The sequence below is a fragment of the Phoca vitulina genome, unplaced genomic scaffold, assembly GCF_004348235.1.
Source record: "Phoca vitulina isolate PV1807 unplaced genomic scaffold, GSC_HSeal_1.0 scaffold118, whole genome shotgun sequence".
Taxonomy (NCBI): domain Eukaryota; kingdom Metazoa; phylum Chordata; class Mammalia; order Carnivora; family Phocidae; genus Phoca; species Phoca vitulina.
This window is the reverse complement of record NW_022589821.1, coordinates 245,338-270,507: the sequence shown is the minus strand read 5'-3', so window position 1 is coordinate 270,507 and position 25,170 is coordinate 245,338. Positions and strand designations below refer to the sequence as shown.

Sequence of the window (25,170 nt, the reverse complement as noted above, 5' to 3'; positions counted from 1 at the left end):
GACCGGCTTGGGGAGCTGGCCCACCTCCGAGTTCCCAGCTTTCGCAGCTCCGCATAATGTAATAACGCGCCAGGTTTTCGCTCAGACGGAAGACAACGTTTTATTTAATGGGTGAGTGTGGTTAGGCAGAGACCGACGAGTGTAACGTGGCGGGTTGCCCTATCTTTGTGTTTGGTCTAGGGAGACGCCAGCTAGCAGGGACGTGTTTCTTTTAATCTTAACCTTTTGCCTAATGAAAATGTCGGGGTGGCCCTGCCCCGATCTTTGCCCAGGGCGGAGGCCCAGGAAAGACACTGTGCTCGGGCAGACTGTGTGCCAGGCGAAGCGGGAGGCCGGGCAGCCTTGGAGAGCCCGGACGCCAAACCAGCGGCAGCTCACGGGCCCAGGACGGAAGAGACGCGCGGGAAGCTGGGAGGGGACAGAGCTGCAGGCAAACCCCAGTCTGTGTGCAAACCTCACCCCAGAGCTCCTGCCACCTCGGGTAGCACCCCAGGGAGCACCGGCCCGGCCGGCTGCTGGGCTCTCTCCTCCGCAGGCCTGGACCAGTGCTCAACTCTGGGTGCCTCTTGGGACTGCCGGGGGGCTCCAAGGCAATGCCCAGCAGCACCCCGACTCTGCCTTCTGAGGCGCCAGGCGTTGGGGGCACCGACCTTGGTGTTTCCAAAAGCTTCTGGGAGGGGGTGGATTCCAGCGTGAAGCAAAGGTTGAGCGCCCCAGCTCACCTCCGTGGAATGAGGGGTGCGTGGACCTGCTGGTCCCCTGTGTGACACAGCTCTGTCCCGCGGGCCGCCCTCCCTCCGCTGGCCGGTGGCGAGCTGGGGCTGTGTGCCCGCCGCTGGGGCGCCGCTCTCCTGAGTCAGACGCTTCCGTCAACACCAGGGCAGTCCCGGCCTTGAAGAAGCAGCCTTTTCCAGGGGGCTCTGTTTCCGATCTAAATTAAGATTTCCTCCTTTAAAAATTCCTGTTTTCACAACTGTAGTCCTGGGGCAGGAAGAAAACACAATCAGAGGAACTTGGCAGCGGCACGTTTGGTGCTGGGTTGAGTCTGCTCCCTTGTGTTTAGTTACTGCCGTCACTCGCGCCAGCCTTCGCCGGGACGTTCCCAGGGCCCCACTCCTTGGCCTCAGCGTGAGGGGAGGTGGCAGGGGCCCCAGACTCAGCCCCGCCCTGATGTGCGCCGCCGCCCGGGCCTCAGCCTGCGAGCCAGCCCGCCACCCCCTCTGGGAACACCGCAGGCCTGCTGTCCCGCTGGGCCCACGGGTGGCTCAGGCTCCCCACGGGGTCCTGGGCGGGATGCTTGTCATCCACTTCCAGGTGGCAACTATTGAGGGGGCATCCGTGGGGTGGGGACAGGTGTGGGGACAGGTGTGGGGACAGCTGCGGGGACAGGTGTGGGGACAGGTGTGGGACAGCTGCGGGGACAGCTGCGGGGACAGGTGTGGGGACAGCTGTGGGGACAGGTGTGGGGACAGGTGTGGGGACAGCTGTGGGCATCTGTGGGGACAGCTGCAGAGACCCTTCGTCTTCCTGGCGCCCTCTGCCTTCGTGATGTCTCTTCTGACTGATACTGTGAGCGGGGCATCCCCTGTCAAGGACAGCCCTGGCTGTCATGAGGCTGTCACCACCTGGGCAGGGAGCTGGACAGGTTTTGTTGGCTTAAAGAAGTGAAATGCCTCCTCGAGCACGTGGCAACCTGGAGACGGTGCCCGGATCCCTGGGGGCTTCTCACCGGGGAGGTCGGTCCCTTACAACTGTCACACGGGGCAGGCGAGACCTTTGGCTAAGGCAGAGAAGCCGACTGGTCCAGATGGTTGGTTTATTGCAGAAAGACAGGAAGCAGGAGCCTAGAACGTCCCCTAGGGCCCCTCTGCCCGCCGCTAGGACAGGTTCCCACCTGACTGAGGACGGAACTTCCCACGTGTCCTCCTGCGCGGGCATCGAAAGCACACATGATTTAGAACTGACCGGAACCCTGCCCCTGCAATTCAGTGGGCCTAACGCCCCCGCTGCGCACAGCGCGTAAAGCCCACGCCCTCCCGACACGGATGCGGGACGAAGAGTGGGCCTGAGCAAGTGTGGCGCTGCTTTATGGAGACCACAAAGAGGATCACAACAAAATTGCCCAATCACTGTAACCGTGGGTATTTATCAACTCCCACCGAGGGAAAACGAAAGTCACTGCAACAGAAAAGTATTTTCCAAAGGAAAGATCAGTTTCCTCTTTGGTGACCTGAGAAAATTTACCACAATTCCATTCAAAACCTTCAGGCACTTGACTTTTTTTTTTTTTAATATCCTTTACCTTTTTAATAAAAAGTAAAAAACAAACAAAAAATACATCAATGTTCTGAATAGAACCTCTCTATGTAAAGGTGTCACTAAACAAATAACATAGGACCAGACAAAATAAATGAACCTGCAAATAGCAACATGACACGTTACGGAGCGTTTGTGTGTGTGCATGTATATTGTATATGAGTGTGTGGGTACGTGTGTGCACCTACATGTACAAATATGTGAATATTTGCCTGCATATGTCACACACACACACACACACACACACACACATTTATACTGACCTCTTTAGATCGAAGTCCAAGGCACTTTTTACAATGAACAGGTTAAAGCCATTGATTTAGAACATAACCGTTTCTGGGTACATATCGATTTGTGGTGCGAATATCACAGTCCACATTTTTCCTTGCTCACCTTGGAGTGTCTCTGGTTGGGGTAATGATTAAGAGAACTGGTTTGAAAAGAGTTTAGGAATGTCTCTAGATGGTTAAACTAACTTCTCTTGCGAGGTTTCCTCTGGGGAGGAGAGTCCTCATTGGGGGGGTTGCTGAATTTCTCAAGGAAGGAGCCTAGCTGCAGCTACTCCTGTGCGGCGCCGAGCGGGGACTGGGTACCCTTCAGGGGCACCTGCCCTGGGGGCCGCCTGATATTCCCATGGCCCTGTCAGCATAGGCTAAAACCAGAAACCAAAAAAGGGACTTCGAAGTGGTTCAAGGCTACAAAGCAAGCTTTTTAAAAAACAGACCGGAAAATAGCTGGCCCCTTTTGTACACCAGCCACGTTATATGACCTCGAATGGAATTGTAAGATGTTTGTTTTTATCCTTATGATCATACAGGACTCCACTTCATCAAGTGATTCTGTAAATGAGGGTCAAAGAACAAATGGTTTAATTTTCCAGCTACTAATGGTGTTGGTTACCAGTGTGGTGTGGTGAGGCCAGAGCTTTTCAGCATTTAATGTGTGTACAGATCACTTGGGGATCTTGTTAAAATGCCAAATTGGATTAAGCAGGTCTGGCATGGGGCCCAAGGGCCTGCATTTCTAAGTTCCCAGGTGACGCCGACTCTGCTGGTCTGTAGACCTCACTTTGAATAGCAAGGGTTCGTGCACGGCCATATACCTGAAATACCGTCGAGATGTCTGCTTTCCCCCAATCAGGAATTTGCATTGGTTTTCTTGATCTAGACTGAATAATAACTTCAAGGGGGGAAATCAGAATATATTTGCTCTCTATAAATGAAAAAGTCTTAGTCTGAGAAGTGCTAGAAGAAAAAGCCAAAAAAGACACTTCTATTTAGTAGCAGAAAAGTATTAGGAGACAAATCAATTACTGCCAGTACATTCATCAGTTAATTATAAAATTGAGAATAAACTAATTTCCATTACCCAGCGAGTGAGTAACCTGCTAAAAACAGGTGCCCTGGAGTTCTGATGGCTTTAATGGAACCAGCCTCACATGTAATTGGGGAGTAGCAGACGCTGAGAGCACTTTGTTCAATAAAAATAAACTGTGTGTGCAAGCGAGCTCTCAGCTACACACGCAGACTGGAGCTGGGTGTTCGCATGTTTCTCGTTCAGAGTAACCAGTACCAGAGTTTGACAAGATCCCAGGCTTCCCCAGGAGAAAACCTGTTGTCTTGCTCTCTCAGTCTAGCTGTCTGAATTTTCAGTTTGAGAAGGAAAGAGACACAAGCTCAGGTGCCCTGATGCTCCTCGGTTTCCCCTCATGCAATATCAGCCCAGAGTGATGCTAACACACCAGGGGGCCCACTGATTCTAGAAAACCTTTGTTCTGTAACTAAACACTTCCTGTTTTCATCTAGAGATAGTCATTCAGAGGAGGAAAGTGAGAAATTCTGCACGTGTCTCAACTGCAATTCATACAAGGAGGGAATGGAGTTCATGAGTTGCTCAAGTAGAGAATTTCCCCCAATTCTGCCAATGAAGTTAACACCTTGGTTGGAGCTCCTCTCCTGGCAGCTAATGGCTAAAGTAGCAGACAGGGAAGCCCAGCACTTTGCTGGGTCTTGCTGTGGGTGTCCTGGTTCCTCCCTCACTCCCCCAGGAGCTATGCTCCCCAGTTGTAGATAAACGGGGGCGGGGGCAGGGGGGGGAAGCCTGCTTCCTCTAGGGTCCGGCCAGCTGAGAAGAGCTCATCTGCACATTGGGGTCTCACTGGGCCTGAGTAAGTGAAGCTCCAATTCTGGTTTGACTCTGGCAGAGATAAGCGCACAGTGCCTAGAATTTTGAGTCTTTTGCATCACAATTCTTATGCCCAATTCTGACACTCCCAAAGGAAAACCTGGGTGGCTCAGTTTGAGGCTCCTGTCACTTGCGGAACGGGACCTTGGCATTTACACGGGAAGAACCTGCACATCGATTAAACCGGCTCGGCGCAGCCACTGTGGGAGTCATGGCTTTTAAAATCTCCTCTGAAATGGCTTGGTGGAATTTCGGGTACAACTATTCTTCTCAGTTTGGAACACGGTTCTTTTGTCTCTAATGGGCATGTCAGAGGGAATTAGAATATGGCAGTTCCAGAGGCTGAGCCCCCGGGTCTGGGCATCCGGCAGCCGCTCACAGTGATATGTACTCAGAAACAGTGGTTGGGAAAGCAGGGACACTGGGCCTGCTGAAGACTAGTCGGATACAAAATGTTAATTGAAAGTTACAATATATTTTATAATATAGCAATATATTTCATATTTAAAATAAACTGTTATGCTTTCTCCTATCATTAAAAAATAGCAAGCAGTACAGAGGCAAGATGCAAATTCAGATCGAAGCTCACATGATTCTGAACACAAACACTTGTTTCCGAGTTCACCATGGAAATGTGCTCTCTCCTGTTATTCGCTCCTGCTCGGCGCAGAACGCGGAGTCCGGGACCAAAGAGAGTTATCGCGCCATTAAAATGTCTGATGAGGGTGGATTGGTCCTGGTTGAGACCATGTGACACAGCTAGAGAATGTCATTTACTCCCTGTCCTTCCTCTGAGGACCTGGATGTTGGCTCTTCCAGTCAGATTTGTCACTGATTTCTTTCTTTCTTTCTTTTTTTTGGCTATAAATTCAACATTTCTTTGGGATCCTAACTACAGGTTCGTGTTGAATTTTGTGCTTTTCCTCCACCAGCTTGGCTGGTCACAACATTTCTTTCGTTTCGACACGGGGTCCAGGCCCAAGATACGGCTTCCAGAATGCGCTTCTCAGGCATGTGAACAGCTTTCGCACAGCACTTGGCACCTAGATTTGGAGGCTGCACGTTGAAGCTTTGATAACGGTTTTGTTCAGAAGGAACTCCAGTTCACGTTGGGGTGTCTGCAGTGCTGGCCTAAGAACAACAGGTCACAGCCACGGGCGTTCTCCACCTGGGTACCTTTTCACCCCCTGCTCCGTGAACCGCGTCCACCTATCTCGGTACAAAATCTACGCGTGACTTGTCGGCCGGGAGTTTCATGGTAACTTCTACCCGCGCAGCCTGGCACGAGCTTTCAGGATGACGGGCACTCACCCACATTCCACCCGCATTCCCTAGTGGCATCGGTGGCCCCGTTCCCACTCCACGCTTACTTCGGCAGCCGCAGAGAAGAAGGGATAACGCCCGGGTCGTGGCCACACTGGCCGGCCGTGGTGGGGGGCTGCCCGACGCGGACCCGGAGGCCCGCAGACCACTGTCTAAGGTGCCGAAGCCCAGCGCCGCCGCCGCATCCACGGGGGCGGTGCGGCGGACACTAGCGGATCCTTACTCCACTTTCCAGGGAAGTAGCCCGACTGTGTAGACTGGGGACGTATCTGAGGACTTGAAAGCAGCGACTTACAGCGCAGCGACCTCCTAGTCCCTCGCTTGTGCGAGTAACACCGTCTTCTCTGGGACGAAACATGACTCCTAATTTGGGGTGCACTGTTGGTGGAGGGACACCCTACGGGGGAGAGGGCCTGTGCGCCAGCCCCGCGTTGCTCACACTGCGCTCACCCCCCAGCTGACACGGACCGATGATTTCTGGTAACTCCTGAGGACATTCAGGGGCACCGCGGGTGGGGCCGGGACGGGAACACGGTCTGGCTGCTCTTAACGCCCCGTCAGGTCTGCCAAGTACATCGTGCTCCGGGACAGTAACTCTCGTCTTCGCGGCACGCACAGAGAAACCGAGGTGTGAGGAGGCTACATTAATCGGCCGAAGACGTGGGCCCAGCCTGAGTGCTTATTTCCTCTGATTCTGTATCTCTAACTTTCTTCCTTTTTCCTTCCTTCACTCACACTGAAAATCTAAGGTGGGGGGGAGTCCTCAAATATATTAGAATCACGATTTCTTCAGTGCTGTTCCTTCTCGGCCTTTAATAAATAACAAGAGCTGCAGGCGCTCGCTTGGAGTTCGCTGGTGCCTGTGCTCTCCGTGCCTCTGGCCTATGGGCTTCCTGCTCAGTCCGGCACCTGCCAGAAGTCGGTGGCGACCCAGGGCCTCACCCCTCTTGCTCCCCTGCACTGCGTGAAGCATTTTTAGAGATATGATGTCATGAAGCTGCATATTAGGAGCAGGGCAAGAGCAGTTCAGACACTTTATGACAATTTATTGATGATGATCAGACATGGGTGGCCTTTGACCCAAAGGTGCAGATTTGTATTTGGACTTCAGTCTAAGGAGGACGGAGCCCCTAGTCTGGTAAAATTTACCAGCTGATGCTATGTCCTGAAATTCCACGGAGACCAGTGGTCTTAAAGTATCACAGTACGTCCCTGGCTTTACAGTACATGAGGCTAGAGTATGGCTTACATGATGAGGGGTGGCTCTGCAGTTTTTATTCAAGTGTCTAGATATTTTCGGGACCATTAGGGTATCTTACCTGTCACTAAGTTATCAGAAAAGTCATAGCGGGGTTCTGCCACCGGGCCGGGCTTCCAGGAGTGGGCAGAACTCAAATCAGTTCAGTATTAGAGCGAGGTTATTGTAACGAATGGTTTTGACATATAGCCAATTCTCGAGTAGCTAACGAACCTCCTCCGCCACTAAACTTGAGAATAAGGAGCAAGAAGGCACCTGCTGCCGTTTTCCATCTGACCGTGATGCTGAGGCACAGTGGAATTAACCAGAAGATGGGCTGTAGGGAGAAAGCCTGGAGGGGCCTACACTTTGGGTAATCAATACTGAGGTCATCGGGGTTGATTGCACTCCTGGAGAACGGATCACTTCCCCACACAAAGCTGAAACACTAGGACAGAGAAGCAGCCTCCCGGCTACATCGCGAGGCCAGGAAGCAGGTGTGATCACCGCTGTTAACCACACCAGCTGTCGCACTACCAATAGGCCACGTCGTGCCACGGATGCCCACGTGTCCCGGCATGCCAGCGCCCCCCCTACCAGGGCTGCTGGCCTGGTCTTCAGGGTTCACTGAGGTGCACAGCGTGAATGAGGGCCTACAGTCACCCACCGACCTGGGCGGGTCAGCGGCATCTTGCGCGTCATTTTTTTGAGGTTAAGACTAAATCCCTGTATGTGTGCACACGGAACGGAGACGGCGAACAGGAGGGAGCGGGGAGGGCTGCGGGTCAGCGACCAGGACGGGCGCATGCAGGGCCACCTGCCTGCGGCCTCCCCCTTGTGAGATGGAGCTCTGGCCGCAAAGACCCTGCACGGTAACTTCATCTGCGCGCACATCTGTTTCCCGGTTCCGCTGTACGTCACTGAAACGGGAGCACCGTTCTTGGGACATAAAAAAGGAGGGTGATCTTTCAGATAATTGACAGTTAAAGGAACAAGTGAAAAAACAAAGAGCCAGCAGCAAGTATGGTGTCTGCAAAACAGCCAATGGAAATGCTCCCAGGAGTCACCAAGACAGGGACAAGACCGTGGGCGGAACAACGGCCGGAAAAGGAGATAAAAGAGGAAGTTTAGCAAGAGACCAGGTCTTCTGGAACGAGTAGCTGGGCTCTAGGGTCATCTACCCTTTGCCACCTAGTGATCCCCTTGCCCCTAGAAGACCTGGCCCAGCTCTGATGTCAGGGAAGTGACATGTCCCGTGCACAGCGAAGCCCCGCAGAACAACCATGCGCAGATGACACCGTGACGCTCTGCCCGAAGCAGATGAAACATTCCACACCGTCTCGTCTAACTCCCCACCAGCTGCAGCCAAAGACCCTACGACGAGAAGAGCGACGAAACACAGGAACGTTGCGAACGGTCACGTACAGAGCAATGAGAGATGGGGTCCATGTGCCTCACCCCCAATGCCGGGCACTGCGCTGGGTCTGGATGTTTCTCAAGTTTCTTGGAGTTTGAGACAAATTCGAACGGTTTTTGCACCAAGATTAACATGGCACAGTAGGAACGGGCTGCTGACAGATCCGTCACCTCACCTTACCCACAAGCCTCCCTAAGGGCTCCCTCATCCTCAGATTCTTTCATTCTGAGGTGGTCTCAGGTCGGGGAGAAGGGGCCACACGGGCCACTCACGACCACGTGTCCCAGCTCAGCAGCTCTCGGGGGGCGGCACTGGACCCCCCTGCGCTCCTAACGCCTGGGGTGGGAGCACTGCTGCTGGATGAGGGTGGCTGAGCGGATCCCCAGACCACGCTCCTCCTCACGGGGGCCTCCCTGGGCTGCACCTGTGTGCGCACGCCCCCTCCCCGTACACACACACGTGGGTCACCTGCTCCACCGCAACACAGCGGTTTGGATATAAGGAGAAAATTCTGCACAGGCTGTCAGTTTGAGAAGGCTGCTTATCTCCCTAGAACGCCAACAAGTGCGGCTCGGCGTTCATCTCAAACCCAGCAAGGGCGGTGCGCGTCCAGGGTGGGCACCTGCGCCGTTGTCTGAAGGGGCCTGCATCTTAGTGAAGCTCAGGATGTGCCCAACCAGCAAAGTACCTGAGCTGAAGGCACCCACGATCGGATTCAATCCGACTCCACACGTATTTACTGCCTACTGTGTGCGGGCTGAGGTACCAGGTCCCTTTCTCTTCGGGTCAAACTCAAACGAGGACAGACCTGTCCTGGATGTGGGGGTGTGTGCGTGCACACGCTTGCAGACACACAGGAAAATCTGGCTTTTTATTTGTCTTTTTTTTTTTAGTCTAAATTGGGTTTTATGACTGGTTAAGGTACGGGAGGAAAGAACGTCTGTTTCGGCAAGTTGTGGCTGCCCTTCCTGCCTTTTGTCGCCGGGAGGCTTCCTGAGGCCCCAGTGGGGAGGGACCCCCCCCGAGCCTGAAGCCACCCCCCGGGACCCTCTTCTGGGCTCCTTCTCTGTTGGCTGCCTCGTGCACCTGCCCCCCCGCCCCCCACGTGAGACCTGAGATGGAGCGTGGATTTCTGTTCTGCACCAGCCCTGATGCCAGGGGCCCGCGTCCTCTCACCTCCTCTTCCTGCTCCCAAGCAGAGGCACCTAAACAGAGATTAGATTTCTGGTTTCAAGGCATGTTGAACCAAGCACGCTGAATGAACACGAGTTGGGTGATTAGCTCGGTCTCTCCTCTTTACGGTCCCTGGTCCGATGGGTCCTTGATGGCAAAGTGACCAGGAGAGAGTTGATTTGCATCTTAAGACCTATGGGCAATGCTTCTGGAGTGGGGGGCTTATCTAGCAACTGCTTGAACTTGTGTACGGGGTCGGGAAGGAGGTGGAGCTGACCCCGAGGGGGCTGTCGGAGGCTGGGGGCGTGTGGGTGGCGCCCGCGGGGCCGGCCCGGGCCTCGGCGATGGCCGACAGGAGCTGCTGCTGTTGGCGCAGGGCGTCGGCGATGAGGAGGGGCAGGGAACTGAAGCCCGCGGCCAGGTGCTCCAGCTTGGACTCCAGGCTGCCGATCTGCTTCTCCAGGTCTTCGCTCCGATCGTTGAGCTCTGTGATCAGGTCGTACATGATGTTCTGCATCTGTACGGAGAGACGGGGACACGGGGCGCCACAGGTCACCGCAGGGGGGCCTGCGACGCGAAAGTGAGGTGCTCCCAAAGCACACCGAGAGCGAGGTCCACACCAGCGCACAGGGTCTGGCCCACCCAGGAGAGGACCTGGAGGCGCAGGGGCTGGGGGGGCGGCAGCAACACCCGCCAGGAAGCCCGTGTCACGGGGAAGCAGACGGGCGAGTCCTGGCGGGTCCTCATGTCCCTGCTGACCCGACCTCGGGGCTCAGAGGCTGCGCGAGAAGGCACCGTGCTGGGCTGTGGACGGCGCGGGGACTTGCCGAGTCTGAACCCTGGCTGCCTTATAAAACAGGAGTGATAACCACACGTGGTCACCACGCTATTGCCGGTCGGCTGTGTCCAGCGCGGCAGCCAGAAGAGACGCCGGACGCAGGGACTCGCCGCCGGCCGGCTCCGCATCCACACGCAGCTGCTGCGCGTGGTCCCAGCCCCTCCCCACTGCCTGGTCCCCGGGGAGGTCTGCTGCCCCATCTGGGACATCCCTGCAGGCCCAGTCCTCCCCCAGAGCTCCCGCAGGCCGGCTGAGGCCTTTGTCCATCTGTCGCGGTTCAGACCCCCCCCGCCCTGTCCTGCCTCCTTCACTCCCGAATGGGCCCCCCAGCAAACCTCCCGCCTCACCGCTGTCTCCCCGAGTCCCGCGACCTGCCCCATCTCCTGTGCCCTGCTTCATACTGCACCCCACCCCCACTCCCAGTCCTGCTAACCTGCTCAACTGTCCCCTTTTCCTCCCACCTTCTTTTTTTTTTTTTTTTTTAAGATTTTATTTATTTATTTGACAGAGAGAGACAGTGAGAGAGGGAACACAAGCACGGGAAGTGGGAGAGGGAGAAGCAGGCTTCCCGCCGAGCAGGGAGCCCGATGTGGGACTTGATCCCAGAACTCTGGGATCACGACCTGAGCCGAAGGCAGATGCCCAACGACTGAGCCACCCAGGCGCCCCTCCTCCCACCTTCTTTTGCGCTAGCAAATTCTGCTGCCCCTGGGGATGGGCTGCCGTCACCCACCAGGAGGGACCCTCCTTCAGGGCCTGGACCTTCGCCTGCTGTTTTACTGATGTGTCTCAAGGGCCTAAAACAGCACCAGCTCGTAGGAGATGCTCAACTAACAGACACACAAACATACATAATCACACCTAGGGGGGTGGGGGGCAGGGGCCTGTCCCTGAAAGATGTCAGTGGAACAAACGGATGAGTGAGGCTGGCATGGGTCCCTCCCATCCTGGGCCCAAGGTAGGAAACCCACTGATGGGGAGAGATGTTTCACACCACGAATTGTTCCCAGGTACCTAGAAAGGTTCTCAGTGTTTACCAACAAGACCCGTGTGGCTGAAGGGAAGGAAGGAAGAGCCCGAGGGCCCAGCCCAGGGCTGCCTGGGAGTGACCCCTGCAGGAGGCCGTGAGGGCAGGGGGCAAACGGGGGAGCCCCCAGGGAGCTGAAACACAAATGAAACTTAAAAGGAAGCCAATAAACTTGCCTTCTGAGAGTTAAGTCATAAAACTGGGTCAGAGCAGAGCTGAAGGGGGGGCCTCAGGCCCGGGCGCCATTCCCTCCGGCTGCCTGACCACACACCTGGGTGCCCCCCACGCCCCAGCACAGAGCCCCACTGAGTCCACACACACCCCTCAAATCCCGCTCCTTTAACGGCCGACCAAGCCACCTGAGCTCCATGCCCACCTCCCGCAGGTGCACTCCCAGTCCCGTCCCAGGGTCCCACTTCTCCCTCATCGGGCCACTTTCTGATGATAGTTTGGCTTCCAGGTTGGCCCAGAGAGCGCTCACCTATGTGACAGCTCTGCTTTGCCGTAAATCAACGAGGGACCGCCGTGTGAGCGCCGTGTGAGCCCGCAGCCCGTGGCTCCCAGTCCCTGTGGCTGCCATGGTGGCCGTTGCTCTGTACCCCCCTGCCCCCTCCCAGGTAACGTGGCCCTTGGGGCTTCTGGTCCTCTGCCCGTAACATCCTGATCCTATTGGCCTGAAACTCCAAGTTACTTCAGCAGACGCAGAAACCCCTGGAGCCGCGGCCCCGGAGTAGGGATGGAGGTGAGAGGGGAAAGCAGAGTAAAGGAAGGTGGCAAAGTAAGAGGGCCGGAGAGGGGGTGGGGAAGGGGCCATCCAGAAGTAGGAGGAAGGCAGCTCAGCCTGGGAGCGCAGGATGCCCCCGGCGGGCGGGAGACCAGACTTCGGAAGTGAAAGGGCTGCCTTCACTCGTTAACAATCCAGAACCTCCATCGAGGGGCACACTGTTGCCGGACGTCCGGACCACTCACTCATTTGCCTGGCTGGGGCCCGGGCCCCTGGGTCTCGGCCCCCCAAGCGGCCGCTGACCAGCTGCCCGACGTCAGGGCGGCCACTTTGTGCCTTTGGATCTTGGCTTCCTCATCTGTATTCATAATGAGGACTACCATTTGCAAAACCTCCATATAGTTTACAAAGCTCTTCCACAGACACTGTCTTATTGGTTCCTTGAGCCTCGGATGCTAGGAATTATGTTTACGTTCCAATGAAAGAAATCGAAGCTAGCAAATAAAGACCCAAGTCCTCCAGCAATGCCACCCTGTAAGATCGCTGTTCCATCTAGCAAATAATATTTGGAGGCTGTGTGCCATTTTCTTGATCTATCGAGGACCGAAGAGCAGGGGTGGGAAGGTGGCGAGCCTGGAGGATGCAGGGCAGACAGAACACAGCCGTGTCCCCTGCTCCGTGGTTGGGGACAAGGTGCAGGGTGGGGGGAGGGGGCATATGACCCAAATACACTGAGGTGCAGCCAGGGCCCTGGGTGAGTCTCCGGGAGGGAAAGAGTGGGTGGAGGCAGAGCCCCCCTCTCCTGGGCTCGCCCCTGTCCCCACGGCAGCCCTGCAGAGGCCCCCCTCACCCTTCCCTGCACACCTCTCCTTCCAGGTGGCTCGCGGCAGATTACTGACGGGGTTTCGGTCCCCACATGATTCACTGAGCGGGCCTGCTCTTCACGGGGCCGCATCTCTGTGAGGCGCTGTGGGTGGTACTGAACCAACACAGGCTGGAAAGTCCGTTGGCCTGATGTTCCCGGGAGAACATCAGCGACAGTGAGTCCTGCCAGCTGAGAGGGAGGCAGGAGAGCCCGCTGCTTGTAGGAGAAAGTCTGGGGGCATGGCATTAGGCCGGGTATTCCCGCGTGGCGCTGGGTGGGTCCCCGGCCAGGTCTGCCCGGCACCACCCTCTTCCTGGCCACAGCTGGCTGGTCTGAGTGCAGACTCGTGACCCGACTGGCCAGTCACCTCATCTCTGAGAGTTCGTAGCTAAGATCACCAGAAGGCCAGTGCGTCCTCACCTGTGGCCAGAGCACTCTCTGGACAGGGGCGCCAGGGTCTGCCCGGGAGACAGAAGCCACAGTGGGGAGGGGACAGCAGGGGACAGACCTGAAGCAAGCTCTTGCACAGGAGAGAGAGGAGAGGGTGAGGCGTGTCCCCCCCGCCCCGCCGGGGCGTCAGGGCTGCCCGTGGCCCGTCCTCTGTTCTCTGTGGCCCCTTCCTTGAGTCTGGCCAGGTGCTCTGAGGCTCTAGAATGAGGCTTCCTTCTGTCATTCTAAGAAAGGCCTCCATTTGTAAACCTAAGTCTAGTGCTTCCTGATACCCAAGCATGTTAACTCTGTACCCAAGGCCCCGGGGGCTTCCCTCCCACAGCCCCGTCTCCCCATCCGTCCCCCCACGTCCAGGCTCTGGGGCCCGGCTCCACTGCAGGGCCTGGCCCAGGCACACAGGCCCGAGGACCTCCCTGCACCTGCGCGTCTCTGCCCCCAGTCCCCCTCCCCCGGCTGGGGAGGTCCTTGCTGGGGCTTGATCCCTTCATCGAACAAGGCGCCTGCACGTGGCCTGACAACTGGCAATTTCTCTGATTGCACCTCTTTTCAAAGGGTGCTAATTTGCCGGAGGGAGTTTCTCTGCTCACCCAGGGAACGGGTTCCATTATGATAATTGACATCTGCTGGAATGTTCTGCTAGCCTGGCCCCAGGCTGATGTACAATCTTTATGGAGGGGCCGTGAGGGGAGGGGTCGCGGGGGGGGGAGCAAGCCAGCTCGGCCAGCAGGGTGGCCTTCCGTTCTTGGTTGCTACAGCTTGCAAGAGGAGAGGCGAGTTTCTTCACGGTATTTATGGCAGTCTGAGTTAGAAGTGCAGAGTGGCGGCGTGGCGTCAGTCCCGGGGCTCCCAGGGAGGGTTCTCTTTTCTGGCACCTTCATGCTCACCATGGGGACCTGCCTCTTGAGAAGTAAAGAAATGCACCCCCCACCACCAATTGGGGTCAGAAAAGCTGGTCTGTAAGGATTAGAGGAGGCGAGAAAATGAACTGCCAGGCGTTACCGTGTGCCAGGCAGCGTGGCCCCCGCGTCCCCGGGTGGGCCCGGCAGGCTGCCCCCCTGTGCAAGCCCGAGTTCATTCTTGGGGCGTCGCCGCACAGCCTCAAGATGAGGAGGCTACTGAGCCACAGGCACGGACGGACCCACGGCCGTGCTGACCGGGATTTCCATCAATAGAACTCCCGTCAGGAACTCGACCCTGGACTCCTTTACCCAAGGAGGGGCTGTCGTTGCTCTCCTGGCCCCACACTGCGTAGCTGGGACGTGGCCGGGTCCTCGCAGCCACAGGGGAGGGCCAAGTGCCAGGGCCTAAGAATGCTCCAGGTTCCGCCACTCACCTTGGAAAGGTCCACCAGGGTGTTGGCTTGGTCGCTCAGCTTCCTCTGCTCCATCTTGACGCTCCTCAGTCTGTGGGAAAGAGTCGTGAGAGCCAGACTCCCCAAGTGCCCACGACAGCTTAGCCCCAAGTGCGGATTCCACATCTGCTCGATGCGCCTGACTCTGGAACCCAGCATGGGGACCTCGATCATGGGACATCGATCACGGGGCCTCGATCATGGGGGCCTCAATCACGGAGACCTCGATTATGGAACCTCAATCACGGAGAACCCAGCATGGGGACCTCGATCACGGGACCTCTATCACGGGGCCTCGATCAGGGGGGCCTCGATCACGGGGCCTTGATCACGGAACCTCGATCACGGAGACCTTGATCACGGGGCCTCGGTCATGGGGCCTCGATCATGGGGGCCTCGATCATGGAGACCTCGATCACGGAACCTCGATCACGGAGACCTCGATCATGGAGACCTCGATCACATGGGCCTGATCACGGGGGCCTCGATCATGGAGACCTCGATCACGGGGGCCTCGATCATGGGGGCCCTCGATCACGGGGGCCTTGATTACAGGGCCTAGATCATGGAGGAGTCGATCACAGGACCTCGATCACGGGGGCCTCGATCACGGGGCCTCGATCACAGGGCCTCCATCACAGGCTGCCCAGGTCCCCAGGAAAGCAAATCTCATTTCCACGCTGTGACTTCCACCTCCTCACGCGCTGCTGTCAGGCCTTCTCCCTGCTTCGGTGCTGCTTGAATGCCCTCCTCCCCAGATCTCCTTCCTCCCTACTTCTCCACCCTACTTTCAAGTGCCTCTCTTCTGGAGACGCTGACCACAGTCGGCTCTGCTCCCAAGTGCCATGTGGGGGCTGTGTGTGTCAGGGGGACGGGGGTGTCCCGCAGGCTCTTACCCTTCTCCCTGCCTTAGCGACCTGTCTGGGGCCCACTGGCTGTGGGTGCCATAAATGGAGAAACCAACCAATCTGGGCCCGGCTCACGGCCCCCGGTGCTTGTCGGGTGCCCCACACGGCTTTCTTCCGTGTTTCCGGGTCAGGGAGGTCCTGACAGAGGCTCAGGCCGGCGGGCACCCTGCGTACTCACTGGTGGATGGCCTGGAGGAACTTCCGCTGGTGCTTCCTGACTTTGGCGTGATCGATCTTCTTCAGCAGCTTCGTGTGTTTGTAGATCAGCCACGTTTCCCGGAGGACGTTGGCCGCAGCATTCTTGATCTGGGGAAAGACAAATAAGGCAAGTGGCTACCAGGTTCGTTTTCCTAGTTTCACATACTCTGTTTTTCGTGTGGGCCGATACAGTCTACCTTATAAGGACACGGTTCTGCCGAGATGTGTTGTTTCTTCACTGATTCATGAACTCTTAGAAAGGAGGATTACAATTCATCCCCTAGGACTCCCGTCTCGGACACAGCGGACAGGCCGGAGCTGTTTCTTTCTTAATTATTTCAGACTGCCCCTGGACCGCATCCCCCAGACCCGGGGGCCGGGGCGCCCTGTGGACGAGCAGAGCTCCACGCTCCACCTGAGACTTCCTCTTACTGCACAGGGCACCTTTCCTGGATTCGGAGACTGAACAGATTTCCTATCAGCTGGAGATTTTAAAAGGCCGCTTAGAGGAAATGTCTTTCCCACAAACGGAGTGAGGCCTCCGCCAGCCCAAATGTCCTTTTTCAAATGGCCAAAAACATTTACACTGTAATTTTACACGTAAATGTAATTGGCTTAAAGCTGACACCATTTCAAAGCAGTGTCTGAAAATCAGTGAAGACATTTAGGTGTGAGGCCACCGCGCACTCCGGCACGTGCCACGGGCATCCACCCGCATGCAGACCACTGGCACCACCGGCCGTCCACTGAGCCGGACGCATCGATGGCATCCAGATGGCAGGGGACAAAGTTCTCATCCAAACACAGACATCTTCGGCAATTAGGAACAAGAGCGAGAGGAAACCTTTCTTATTAAGCTAAACAGCTTTTTGATGACCTGTTCCCCTTTCTGTGAAACATGCAAATTGGCCCAGGTCCACGGGCCTGGGGCCTGGACGTCCGTCGGACAGCCGGGAAGAAACCGAGTCACCAGCCAGAAAAGATTTTAACGAAACCAGCTTTCTCAGACTGACGTCGCAGATGGGACATTGTTAAAAGGCTGAGGCGTGTGGGAAGGCCTGGGAAGCAGTTTTGCAGGCTGATAACTTTTGTGTGTGTATGTTTTAAAAATTTATTACCAAGGCTGGATTATATTTTTCATTGGCGCTGAAGTGATGTTTTTAAAAGAACAGCTAAGTCTTCTCAGAAATGTCTAAGTGACATAAACACTGCTCTTTTGTTCAGTAAAAATCCATGGTGAAAATGGTTTTCGATGACTTAATTGCCCACTTCTGGTGCTTCCTGGCCTGAAAGGAAGCAGGTGGTGGTGAGCGGACGCTGGAGATGGTGAGTGTCCAGGTGAGCAGCGGAGGCGGGGTCTGTCGGGCCCCGGAGTGGACAGGAGCCTCCCGGACGAGGGAGGGGGCGCTCGGGACGCCGCCCCCACCGCCCCGGCTCTCTCTGCAGAGTGCACACCACTGCCGGCTTCTCCGGATGGGTGAATTCTTCCGTTTTCCTGGGTGCTTAGCTTCCAAGGAAGGCCTCGCAGAAAAACGGGAGAAAAACCCTCCCTCGGCAGTTAGGACGGCCAGCAGAGCCCCCGCTCCACACGAGTCCTCCCTGGAAGGCTGGCGAGCCGCGGAACGCCGGGGCAGATGGCCTCCGACATGTGTCTCGGTGTCGGTGAGGAGCGAGCAGCTGAAATGGGGAAGCCTGCAGGCTCAACCCTATTCTTCCAGTTAGTGAGCAGTTTAGGAATAAATGCTTCATTATCTATTGGGTGGGAGACATAAATCCTTACCCTCAGGTGGTCGGGAGGCCCAAGGAGGTGCGGGTCTGAGCACTTCACGCGCATCTCAGTTACTCCTCCCCACAAACCCACTAGGCAGGGACTAGGATGTCCCCATTTTACAGAGGAAGAAACCGAGACACAGAGCAACACCAGGAAGCTATGCATGATAAACTGAGCCAACATGGCTGAAGTGTTCCATAAACTCTACACACACAGGTCTTAGTTATTATCAGCCCGAACCCCAATTTAAAATAGGAGGACACGGCGTCAGAGATGGGGCGCGAGCGCAGAGTCACATGGCTGATGGACGGCAAAGTCCGCACAGCAGCCCCGTCCAAGGGCGGGAGGCTTCCGTGTGGTCTGAAGAACGACCCGACTAGACCTCATCTCTACACAAACAACACCATTTCCTGTTTCCTAGGACCGAGGACTTGGAAAAACATTAGCATTTTTTCTTTTACTCATCAGGGCCCTCACTCAGCCGCGTAACGGAGTGGGGAGCCCGGGCCCCACGGCTCACTTCGGCCCACGTGCGAGGCTGGGAAGTCACGGCTGGCCCGGGCAGCGGACGCGGGCACCGCAGCATCTTTATGGGCTGCACCAGGAGGCCCCTGTGTATTCGGGAAAGCGATGTTAAATACCAGCCTCGGTGCTGACTCTGAAATTAATTGACAGCGAACAGCCTGGCACAAAGCTAAGTAGATCAGTCACTGCAAGAGAAGGAGAAGCAGGCTTTTAAGGGCACCATGCCCTCTGACGCTGACAGGAAATGCCACAAGCAGGGCCTCCGGCTACGTCATGCGGCTGACGGCTTTGAACGTCACTGGGGAGGGAGCGGCTGAGCTCCGGAGGGGGGCTCGGGTACCCTCTGAGCTGTCTTGGCGGGCAGGGGTACCAGGGCCAAAAGCTGCTCCTGGGGAGGATCAGGGGCCACGCCGGGCTGAGCAAGGCTGGCCACCGTCAGACGGGTCCTGCCTGCACACGGAAGGCTGGCTCTTCTGTTCCCCAAACATGTAAGCACACAAGCCGTTTCCTTGCCGGGTCCACACGCTCTCGACCCAAAACGTGTGTGCGTCGCCTCTGATGGGGGCCAGAGCGTGGGCTCAGTGCCCTCCAGGCCTGCCCGGGCCGCGCACAGCGAGGTGGCGTGAGGAGTCGTCACGGCAGCTGACCCTGAGTGCTGTGTGCCAGGCTGTGCCCGCTGCTTCATCAGCCCCCAGAGAAGCCTCACGAGGGGCTGGAACCCCCTCTTCTGCTGCTGAACCTCCGTGAGACTCAGGTGACGTTCTCATTCCTTCAAACAGCAAGGAGCACCTACCACGCAGACCCCGTTGTGAGAATACCGTGAACAGGCCAGGAGCACCCCGCGCTGAAGGGCTCTCAGTCTCCCCAGACCGTATGCGGCCTCGTGTCAGTAATAAGTGTCGGGGACCCGGAGCTTTGGGGGAAGAGGCCGCACATGCCAGTGGTTGCACGGGGACCCGCCGGGCACAGAGCCCGGCCACCGGCTCTTCAACTCATGGCAGCTCCACGGTGCCCTCCCCCCTGGATGTGAGCTTCCTCCTACCCCCACCAGAGAAAACGTCACAGAACACGCTTGTCCGTTCCTTGGTTCTTGACCCCATCGCCCATGCCCGCGGCTTGCCCTGGCCACCCTCCCTGCTGCAGGGGGACATGGGACAGCTTGGGACGGGCGCCTCCAGAACCCTCAGGGAGCCCCCCCCGCCGTGACGCCCCAGGGAAGAAATCACTGGCATGGCCAGTAGCTTCCAGAAAGCTCCCCGGGGCGAGGCTGGAGAGGGGACGGGAGAGGATGCAGAACAGGCCTGGCAAGTGGGTGTGACAGAAGTCCGTTCAAGGAGCCCCTGGGTCGGATTCAGCTGAACCGAGCGTTGGTGAGCATCACATCCGAGAACCTGCAGGTCAGCCCTTCTTCAGACACTTGACTGAAGGAGTCCGTTAGGGACAGGACTGGGGAGGAGGGCCTTGCCCTGCGGCCTCGCCCTGACGCCCACAGACTTCCCGCTGGCTTCCTTTCCTCTCTCCGCTCCCACCCTCTCTCCAGCCGGTCCAGGCCTGTCCCGTGCCCCTTCTCAGGCTTCTCTGCTGGCACCGGGAAGCCGGCCCCAAGGCTTGGAACGGGCCTCCGCCCTGTGGCTGGCAGGGGCTCGGGGCAGGGAGTGAGGAGGGGAGGGTTTCTGTGGTTGGACGTTGGAGTTCGGGGCTCCTGGCCCCGCCAACATGGTGATGGATGGTGCTCAGCTGTATGTTGCCGTGGATGTGATACTCAGCTGGCGTGCTGGCAGACTGGCTTTTCTCCCGCAGGCCTGGGACCCTAACCACCGGGCCAAGTTCCCAGGAACTGACTGCTCTGGAAAACCCACGGGGTTGTGGCTGGAGGCTGCGTGCAGGCCTGAGAACGTGCTGCTGCCCTGGCTATCACCCAGCTAGCTGCTGGTGGCTGGGCGCCCTCGATCGCCCATCTCTGGACCTGAGAGTCTCGTCCCCAGGCCTCCTTCCTGCTCAGAAGCTCAGTGGTTGTAGGATTCTTATTAAAGAAAACATGTCCCCAACCTCTCTGGGACAGAGCTCTGTGACGCAGATAATTTAGAGGCCCTTTCTGGGGGAGGATTAGTATTTGACAACTGATCCATCTATTACTTGACAAGTTTTTAAGAGATTAAGACCTGTGATGAGTAAATCCTTGAATTAGCCTGCTGGAAGAAAAAGTTTTTTCAGCAGGATTATGATAAAACTTTTACAGTTTCTTTAGCACTGATTAGTAGGTCCAGGGGGTTACTAAGGGTTTTGAGCAGGGTGCTGATATGTTCATAGCTAAGTCTTGGAGCCTCAGGGGACCCGCAGGGAAGCAAAGAGCAGGAAGACTAGGGACAGGGAAGCTCAGGGAGGGAGAGGTGGCCAGCACCTGTGACAGCTTTAAGTGTGGTGAGCAGAGGGCCAGGGGAAGCCGGCATGTGGGAACGGCCTTGGCGAGGTCGAAGCGGCTGGGGAACGGCTCAGGCCTCGGGGTCCAGGGCAGAGAAGAGTCCCGGATGCTGTAAGTTCCCAGGCCTGGAGACCAGGGAAGTCAGGAGAAGGAACAAGCGTAGGGAAGACAGGGGTTTGGTTTTGGTCTTATTCATTGGCCTCAGGGGAAATGTACTTAGATAAAGTATGCGGGGCAAGAACCCCTCGCGGCAAGGGTAAGGACACACAGCCCTCAGCCAGTGGTGCACGGCTGGTGCTGCCTGAGGTCCGGCGTGGAGCGTCGACGTGGCAAACGTAAGCCTCGTGCCCGTGGGCAGCCGCGTGCCCGTGGGCAGCCTGCCTGCTGGTTAGAAGAGAAGGTGCTCTCCGAGGGCGGGAGCCGCCTGGTGCCCATCTTGGTGTCCCCGGAGCAGAGCGTGACGTCCAGCGGGCGACCTGACGATGGGTGTGGTTAGTTCCGTAAAATGCGGAGATGGGGACATGCAGCATTGCGTGGGGGAAAGACGGGGAGCTAGTGTCTTTTTTCTAGTCTCTCTGTGTGGCGTTTACATATATATTATCTACCAGCCCAGATGGTAGCCAGAAATGGCAGTTCTGGAAGAGCAATGGCCCTGACCCCGTGAGGTCACTGGGAAGGCCCGACTGCACTAAGTGCAGGGGTCATTGCTGCCAGAGCTGACCAGTTACACAAGTACAGGAAGGCCATGGGTTCAGGGGGGCCAGGAACCGAGCTCCTCCCCCCACACCACCAGCCGGCCCTGCCCCCTCCCGCCCACACGGTAAATACAGAAAACCCGAGTGACTCTCACGGGCGACGACGCGGGGGCCGGAACCGGTGCAGCAAGCCCGGCAGGACCCATAAACTAGAACGCTCTGTGTATTTTTAGGACCAATAAATTACAATTCTTCTCTCTCTCTCTCTCTCTGCTTAGGTGTTTGGAGAATTAAGTTTGCCTGCATTTGTCATAATAGATTGCTTTTATCTGTGGAATGCACGACGGTCCGCTCTTGAGAGGTTTCTGATTATGCCGCGGTCGGCTCTCCGAGGTTGGGTCTTTCTCTGGTGCTTCACTGAGGTCCCGGGAGAGACCGCGCTCGCCCTCCCTGGGCTCCAGGCGCGGAGGGGACGGGGATGGGGCCCTGGCGCCCCAGGGAGAAGGGCTGGGCTCCCTCACAGCCCGGCAAGGGGAGCTGAGGCTCTCCGGCACCTTCCTTCCACCTGAGGTTTTGGAGAAGAACCTCTGGAAGCCCCAGGCCCGCCAGGCCCGCCAGCTTTGAGAATCCTCCCTCTGCAAGAGCCGCCCCTTCGCGATGTTTGCTCCTCTGGGAGAAGATACGAGACATTAAAGAGACATTTATACAGATTTAGGTGTTCTCAGAAAAGTGAGATGTATTCAGTTTGAAAGGTACCTGGTGCTCATGGATGAGCCACAAATATTTGTTGATTTGATTTTCGGTCCTGCTTTTCCAAAAAGTAAGTGGCCTTGAGGATTTATAGAATTATTTTAGAGGACGGGACACAGCGACCACAGTGTCCGCTCCTTCCACAGTTGGACTGCAGACAAACTGCTCATTTTCCCGTCAGGTGGGGGGGCTGGCTCCGCTTGGCTTTATTTTCCTCCACTGTCTGATTTACGGGGCAGAAAATGGAGAAAGCGCGGGAAGGGCACGCAGTACAAAGTGTATCGGGGATTTCTCGAAGCACACCAGACTATGCGGACTGTTCAGGCCTCTGCTCTAGGGAAGCAGCTGCCGGAAGGTCCTGGAGGCAGGACTGCCCGCCCTCACCCCTGCATCACCCTGGTCACCCCTGCACCAGGAGGCCGGGTGCCAGCGGGTCTGCGCACGGTGGCGCCGGTCACGCTGGTAATGTGCTCAGTGCGGAGCTGCGCTCGTGTGCGTCCGCCGGGGCTGAAGGGAACCGCTGGGCGGGTGGATGCCACTCAGAAAGCCGCGGGCACAGCCCTCCGTTCCACCATCGCGATGCTGCTGACGCTCTCTGTTGTGCATCAGACGGCGAGGCCTGCCTGCCAGCCGGGGAGGATGTTTGCGGGACCCGCCCCTTTGCACATCTGGGGAGCCTCTGCAGAGACTCCAACACAGGGATGTAAAGACCAGACAATCAAACCCCGTAATAATGCTGCTGAGAAGCGCAGGGGCCTGGGCACTGGCGCTGGCCTCCCCGCCTCCCTTCTCCTCCCTGCCTCCAAGTCTGTTGCTAACGCTGTTTTCCCGGGCTGCAGCGTCATCACAGACTATCTTCTCTCGCGTTCAAAACCCCAAACCAGCACCTGGTGGCTCCCGGGCCCCCAAGCCCCTGCAGTCCTGAACCAGGAAGATGGGCCGCAGAGGCCCTGACCCCAGCACGGGGTCTGAGGCTTGTCTCAGAAAGAGGAGTCTTGCAAGAAATCCTCTTGCTGACCTCTGTTCGGCTGCAGCTCTGGAGAATCCTCCGTAAAAGCGGCGTTAAGGAACCGTTCTGCCTGCTCGTCTGGCTGGTGTCCTGGAAGGGCCGGTTTCTGTCTCTTCTCTGACCGTTGAGCGGGTGGCAGGCTTCCAGCAGCTGACCCATCTCCCCGGCCTGCACGCCTCCTCCCCGACCACGAGCGAGAAGCACTGCCCGGAAGCCCCCAAGGGGGACTGGATGATGACACTTTGACGAACACCATTTAGAAATGGGGGCTCTGCTGTGATGATCGTCTTTAATGATTTTTTAAAAAGAATTGGATTTAGATGCAATATTGTTTTTAAGACTCTACTGGCCTCCCTGGGGTGCCCGGGCAGCTCAGTCAGAGGAGCGTGTGACTCTTGATCTCGGGGTTGTGAGTTCGAGCCCCATGTTTGGTGAAGAGACGACTTAAAATAAATAAAACTTAAAAAAAAACCCAAAAACCCCCAAGACTCTACTGCCCTTCCTAACGTTGTCTGACCTAACCAGAAATGCTGCCTCACGCTGGGTGACCGGTTCAGTGCCGTTAGGGGAGGGGGTGGGTCACACCACCGAATGCTCCATTCAATTGTCAGGAAAATTTTTTGGTCATCTGAACCGAGCACAGTGATTTAGTAGAAGACGGGAGCCCGGAATGCTGGGACGTCGCGCCCCCCGTGTGGAGACCGCTCGCAGGTGTCTGGGTTCCCGGCCCCCTGACCCCCGTTGAGAGGTGTGGCCCTGACCTACAGCACTCAACTGTCTCCTTGTGACCGGCCTCCACACTGGGCTGGAGCCCCCCGTTAAGACGTGGACAGTGGTGTTTACCCGTTTGGTGAGCTGCGTATCCATCATGAAGTTGTGGACATGCTTCTCTGCCTTGGTGAGCTCCAGCTTTCGGGCCACCACGGCCACCACGAGGGCAGTGCAGCCCGCACCCTGTGGGGGACAGAAGGGGGGAGAGAGCCCGGGATTACAAGGCAGGCTGCAGGCAGAGGACGGCTCCCCCGCCGGGCCGACTGCAGGGGTCCAGGAGCCGACGGGTGCCCGGGGTCTCTGGCCGGTCGGGCTCTGATTGCCGCCCCCACAGAGGAGCCTGCCCGGGGCTGACCTCCCTCCGGGAGAGGGGAGACCACTGAGTCTTCAGAGGACCAGCCAGGTGTTAATGGAGCAGGGGTGGGGGGTGGGGCTGAGGCTTCGGGGGATTGAAAACAGCAGATAATCACTCGGTCATTGGCAAGGCTGTGCGGGTGGACGGTCTGGACACTAGGCCCCGTCTCCCTCTTGTTTATCCAAGCCCACCCCCCGCTCCAGACCAAGGGGCCGGGAAGAGAGAAGGCCATGCTGATACGAGAGTCGGGGTGGTACAGCACCTGCCATACACCCCATACTGCACCCCACAGTGCACTCCGGACTGCACCCCACACTGCACCCTGGGGGGACGGGGTTGGCATGAGTGTGCGAGCTCAGGGATGGGGCTTGTTCGGCACTCGGGTCTTTGTAGGCAGAGGTCCGGCTGTGACTCAGCACGAGGACCGAGCCCCTTCTCCTTTCGCCCCGAGACCCCGCAGACACCGTGGGGACACAGGCTCCCGCCCCAGGCCAGGGCTTCAGGGAGCCTGCAGCAGCCCTCAGTACTCCCCCCAGCGATGTTCTCGCTGCGGGCGCACAGGGGTCCCACAGAACCCCCTCTGCGGGCCTGCGGGGCGCTAGCCTGACTGTCCGGAACCGACGGATCCTGAGTCCCCGACGGGGGGCTTTCCCGCCCACCCTCGAGCTCAGGGACGCCCAGGCCCGACCCCCACTCACCCCTCTGCAGGGGCAGAAGTCAGTCCTGCCCTGCCTCGCCCCTGCCTCGCCCTGCTCTACCTTGGCCTCACCCTGCCCGCCTCCCCCTGCCCTCCCCCTTCTCCTGCCTCCCCCTGCCCCTGCCTCCCCCTGCTCTGCCCCTTCCTCGCCCTGCTCTGCCCCT

General features: G+C 57.4%; 1 protein-coding gene across 2 annotated transcripts in view; it reads right to left on the bottom strand.

Moving 5' to 3' along the window:
• Positions 1-2,173: 2,173 nt before the first annotated feature.
• KCNN3 (potassium calcium-activated channel subfamily N member 3) overlaps positions 2,174-25,170 on the bottom strand; it is a 143,055-nt gene continuing 120,058 nt past the window's right edge. For both annotated transcript variants that reach the window (XM_032398687.1, XM_032398688.1), the window contains 4 exons: positions 24,027-24,137; positions 15,992-16,119; positions 14,888-14,957; positions 2,174-10,167 (listed from right to left, as the gene is read on the bottom strand). In XM_032398687.1, the coding sequence (XP_032254578.1) occupies positions 9,877-10,167; positions 14,888-14,957; positions 15,992-16,119; positions 24,027-24,137 (600 nt within the window). In that variant the 3' untranslated portion in view covers positions 2,174-9,876. The remainder of the gene's footprint in view (positions 10,168-14,887; positions 14,958-15,991; positions 16,120-24,026; positions 24,138-25,170) is intronic.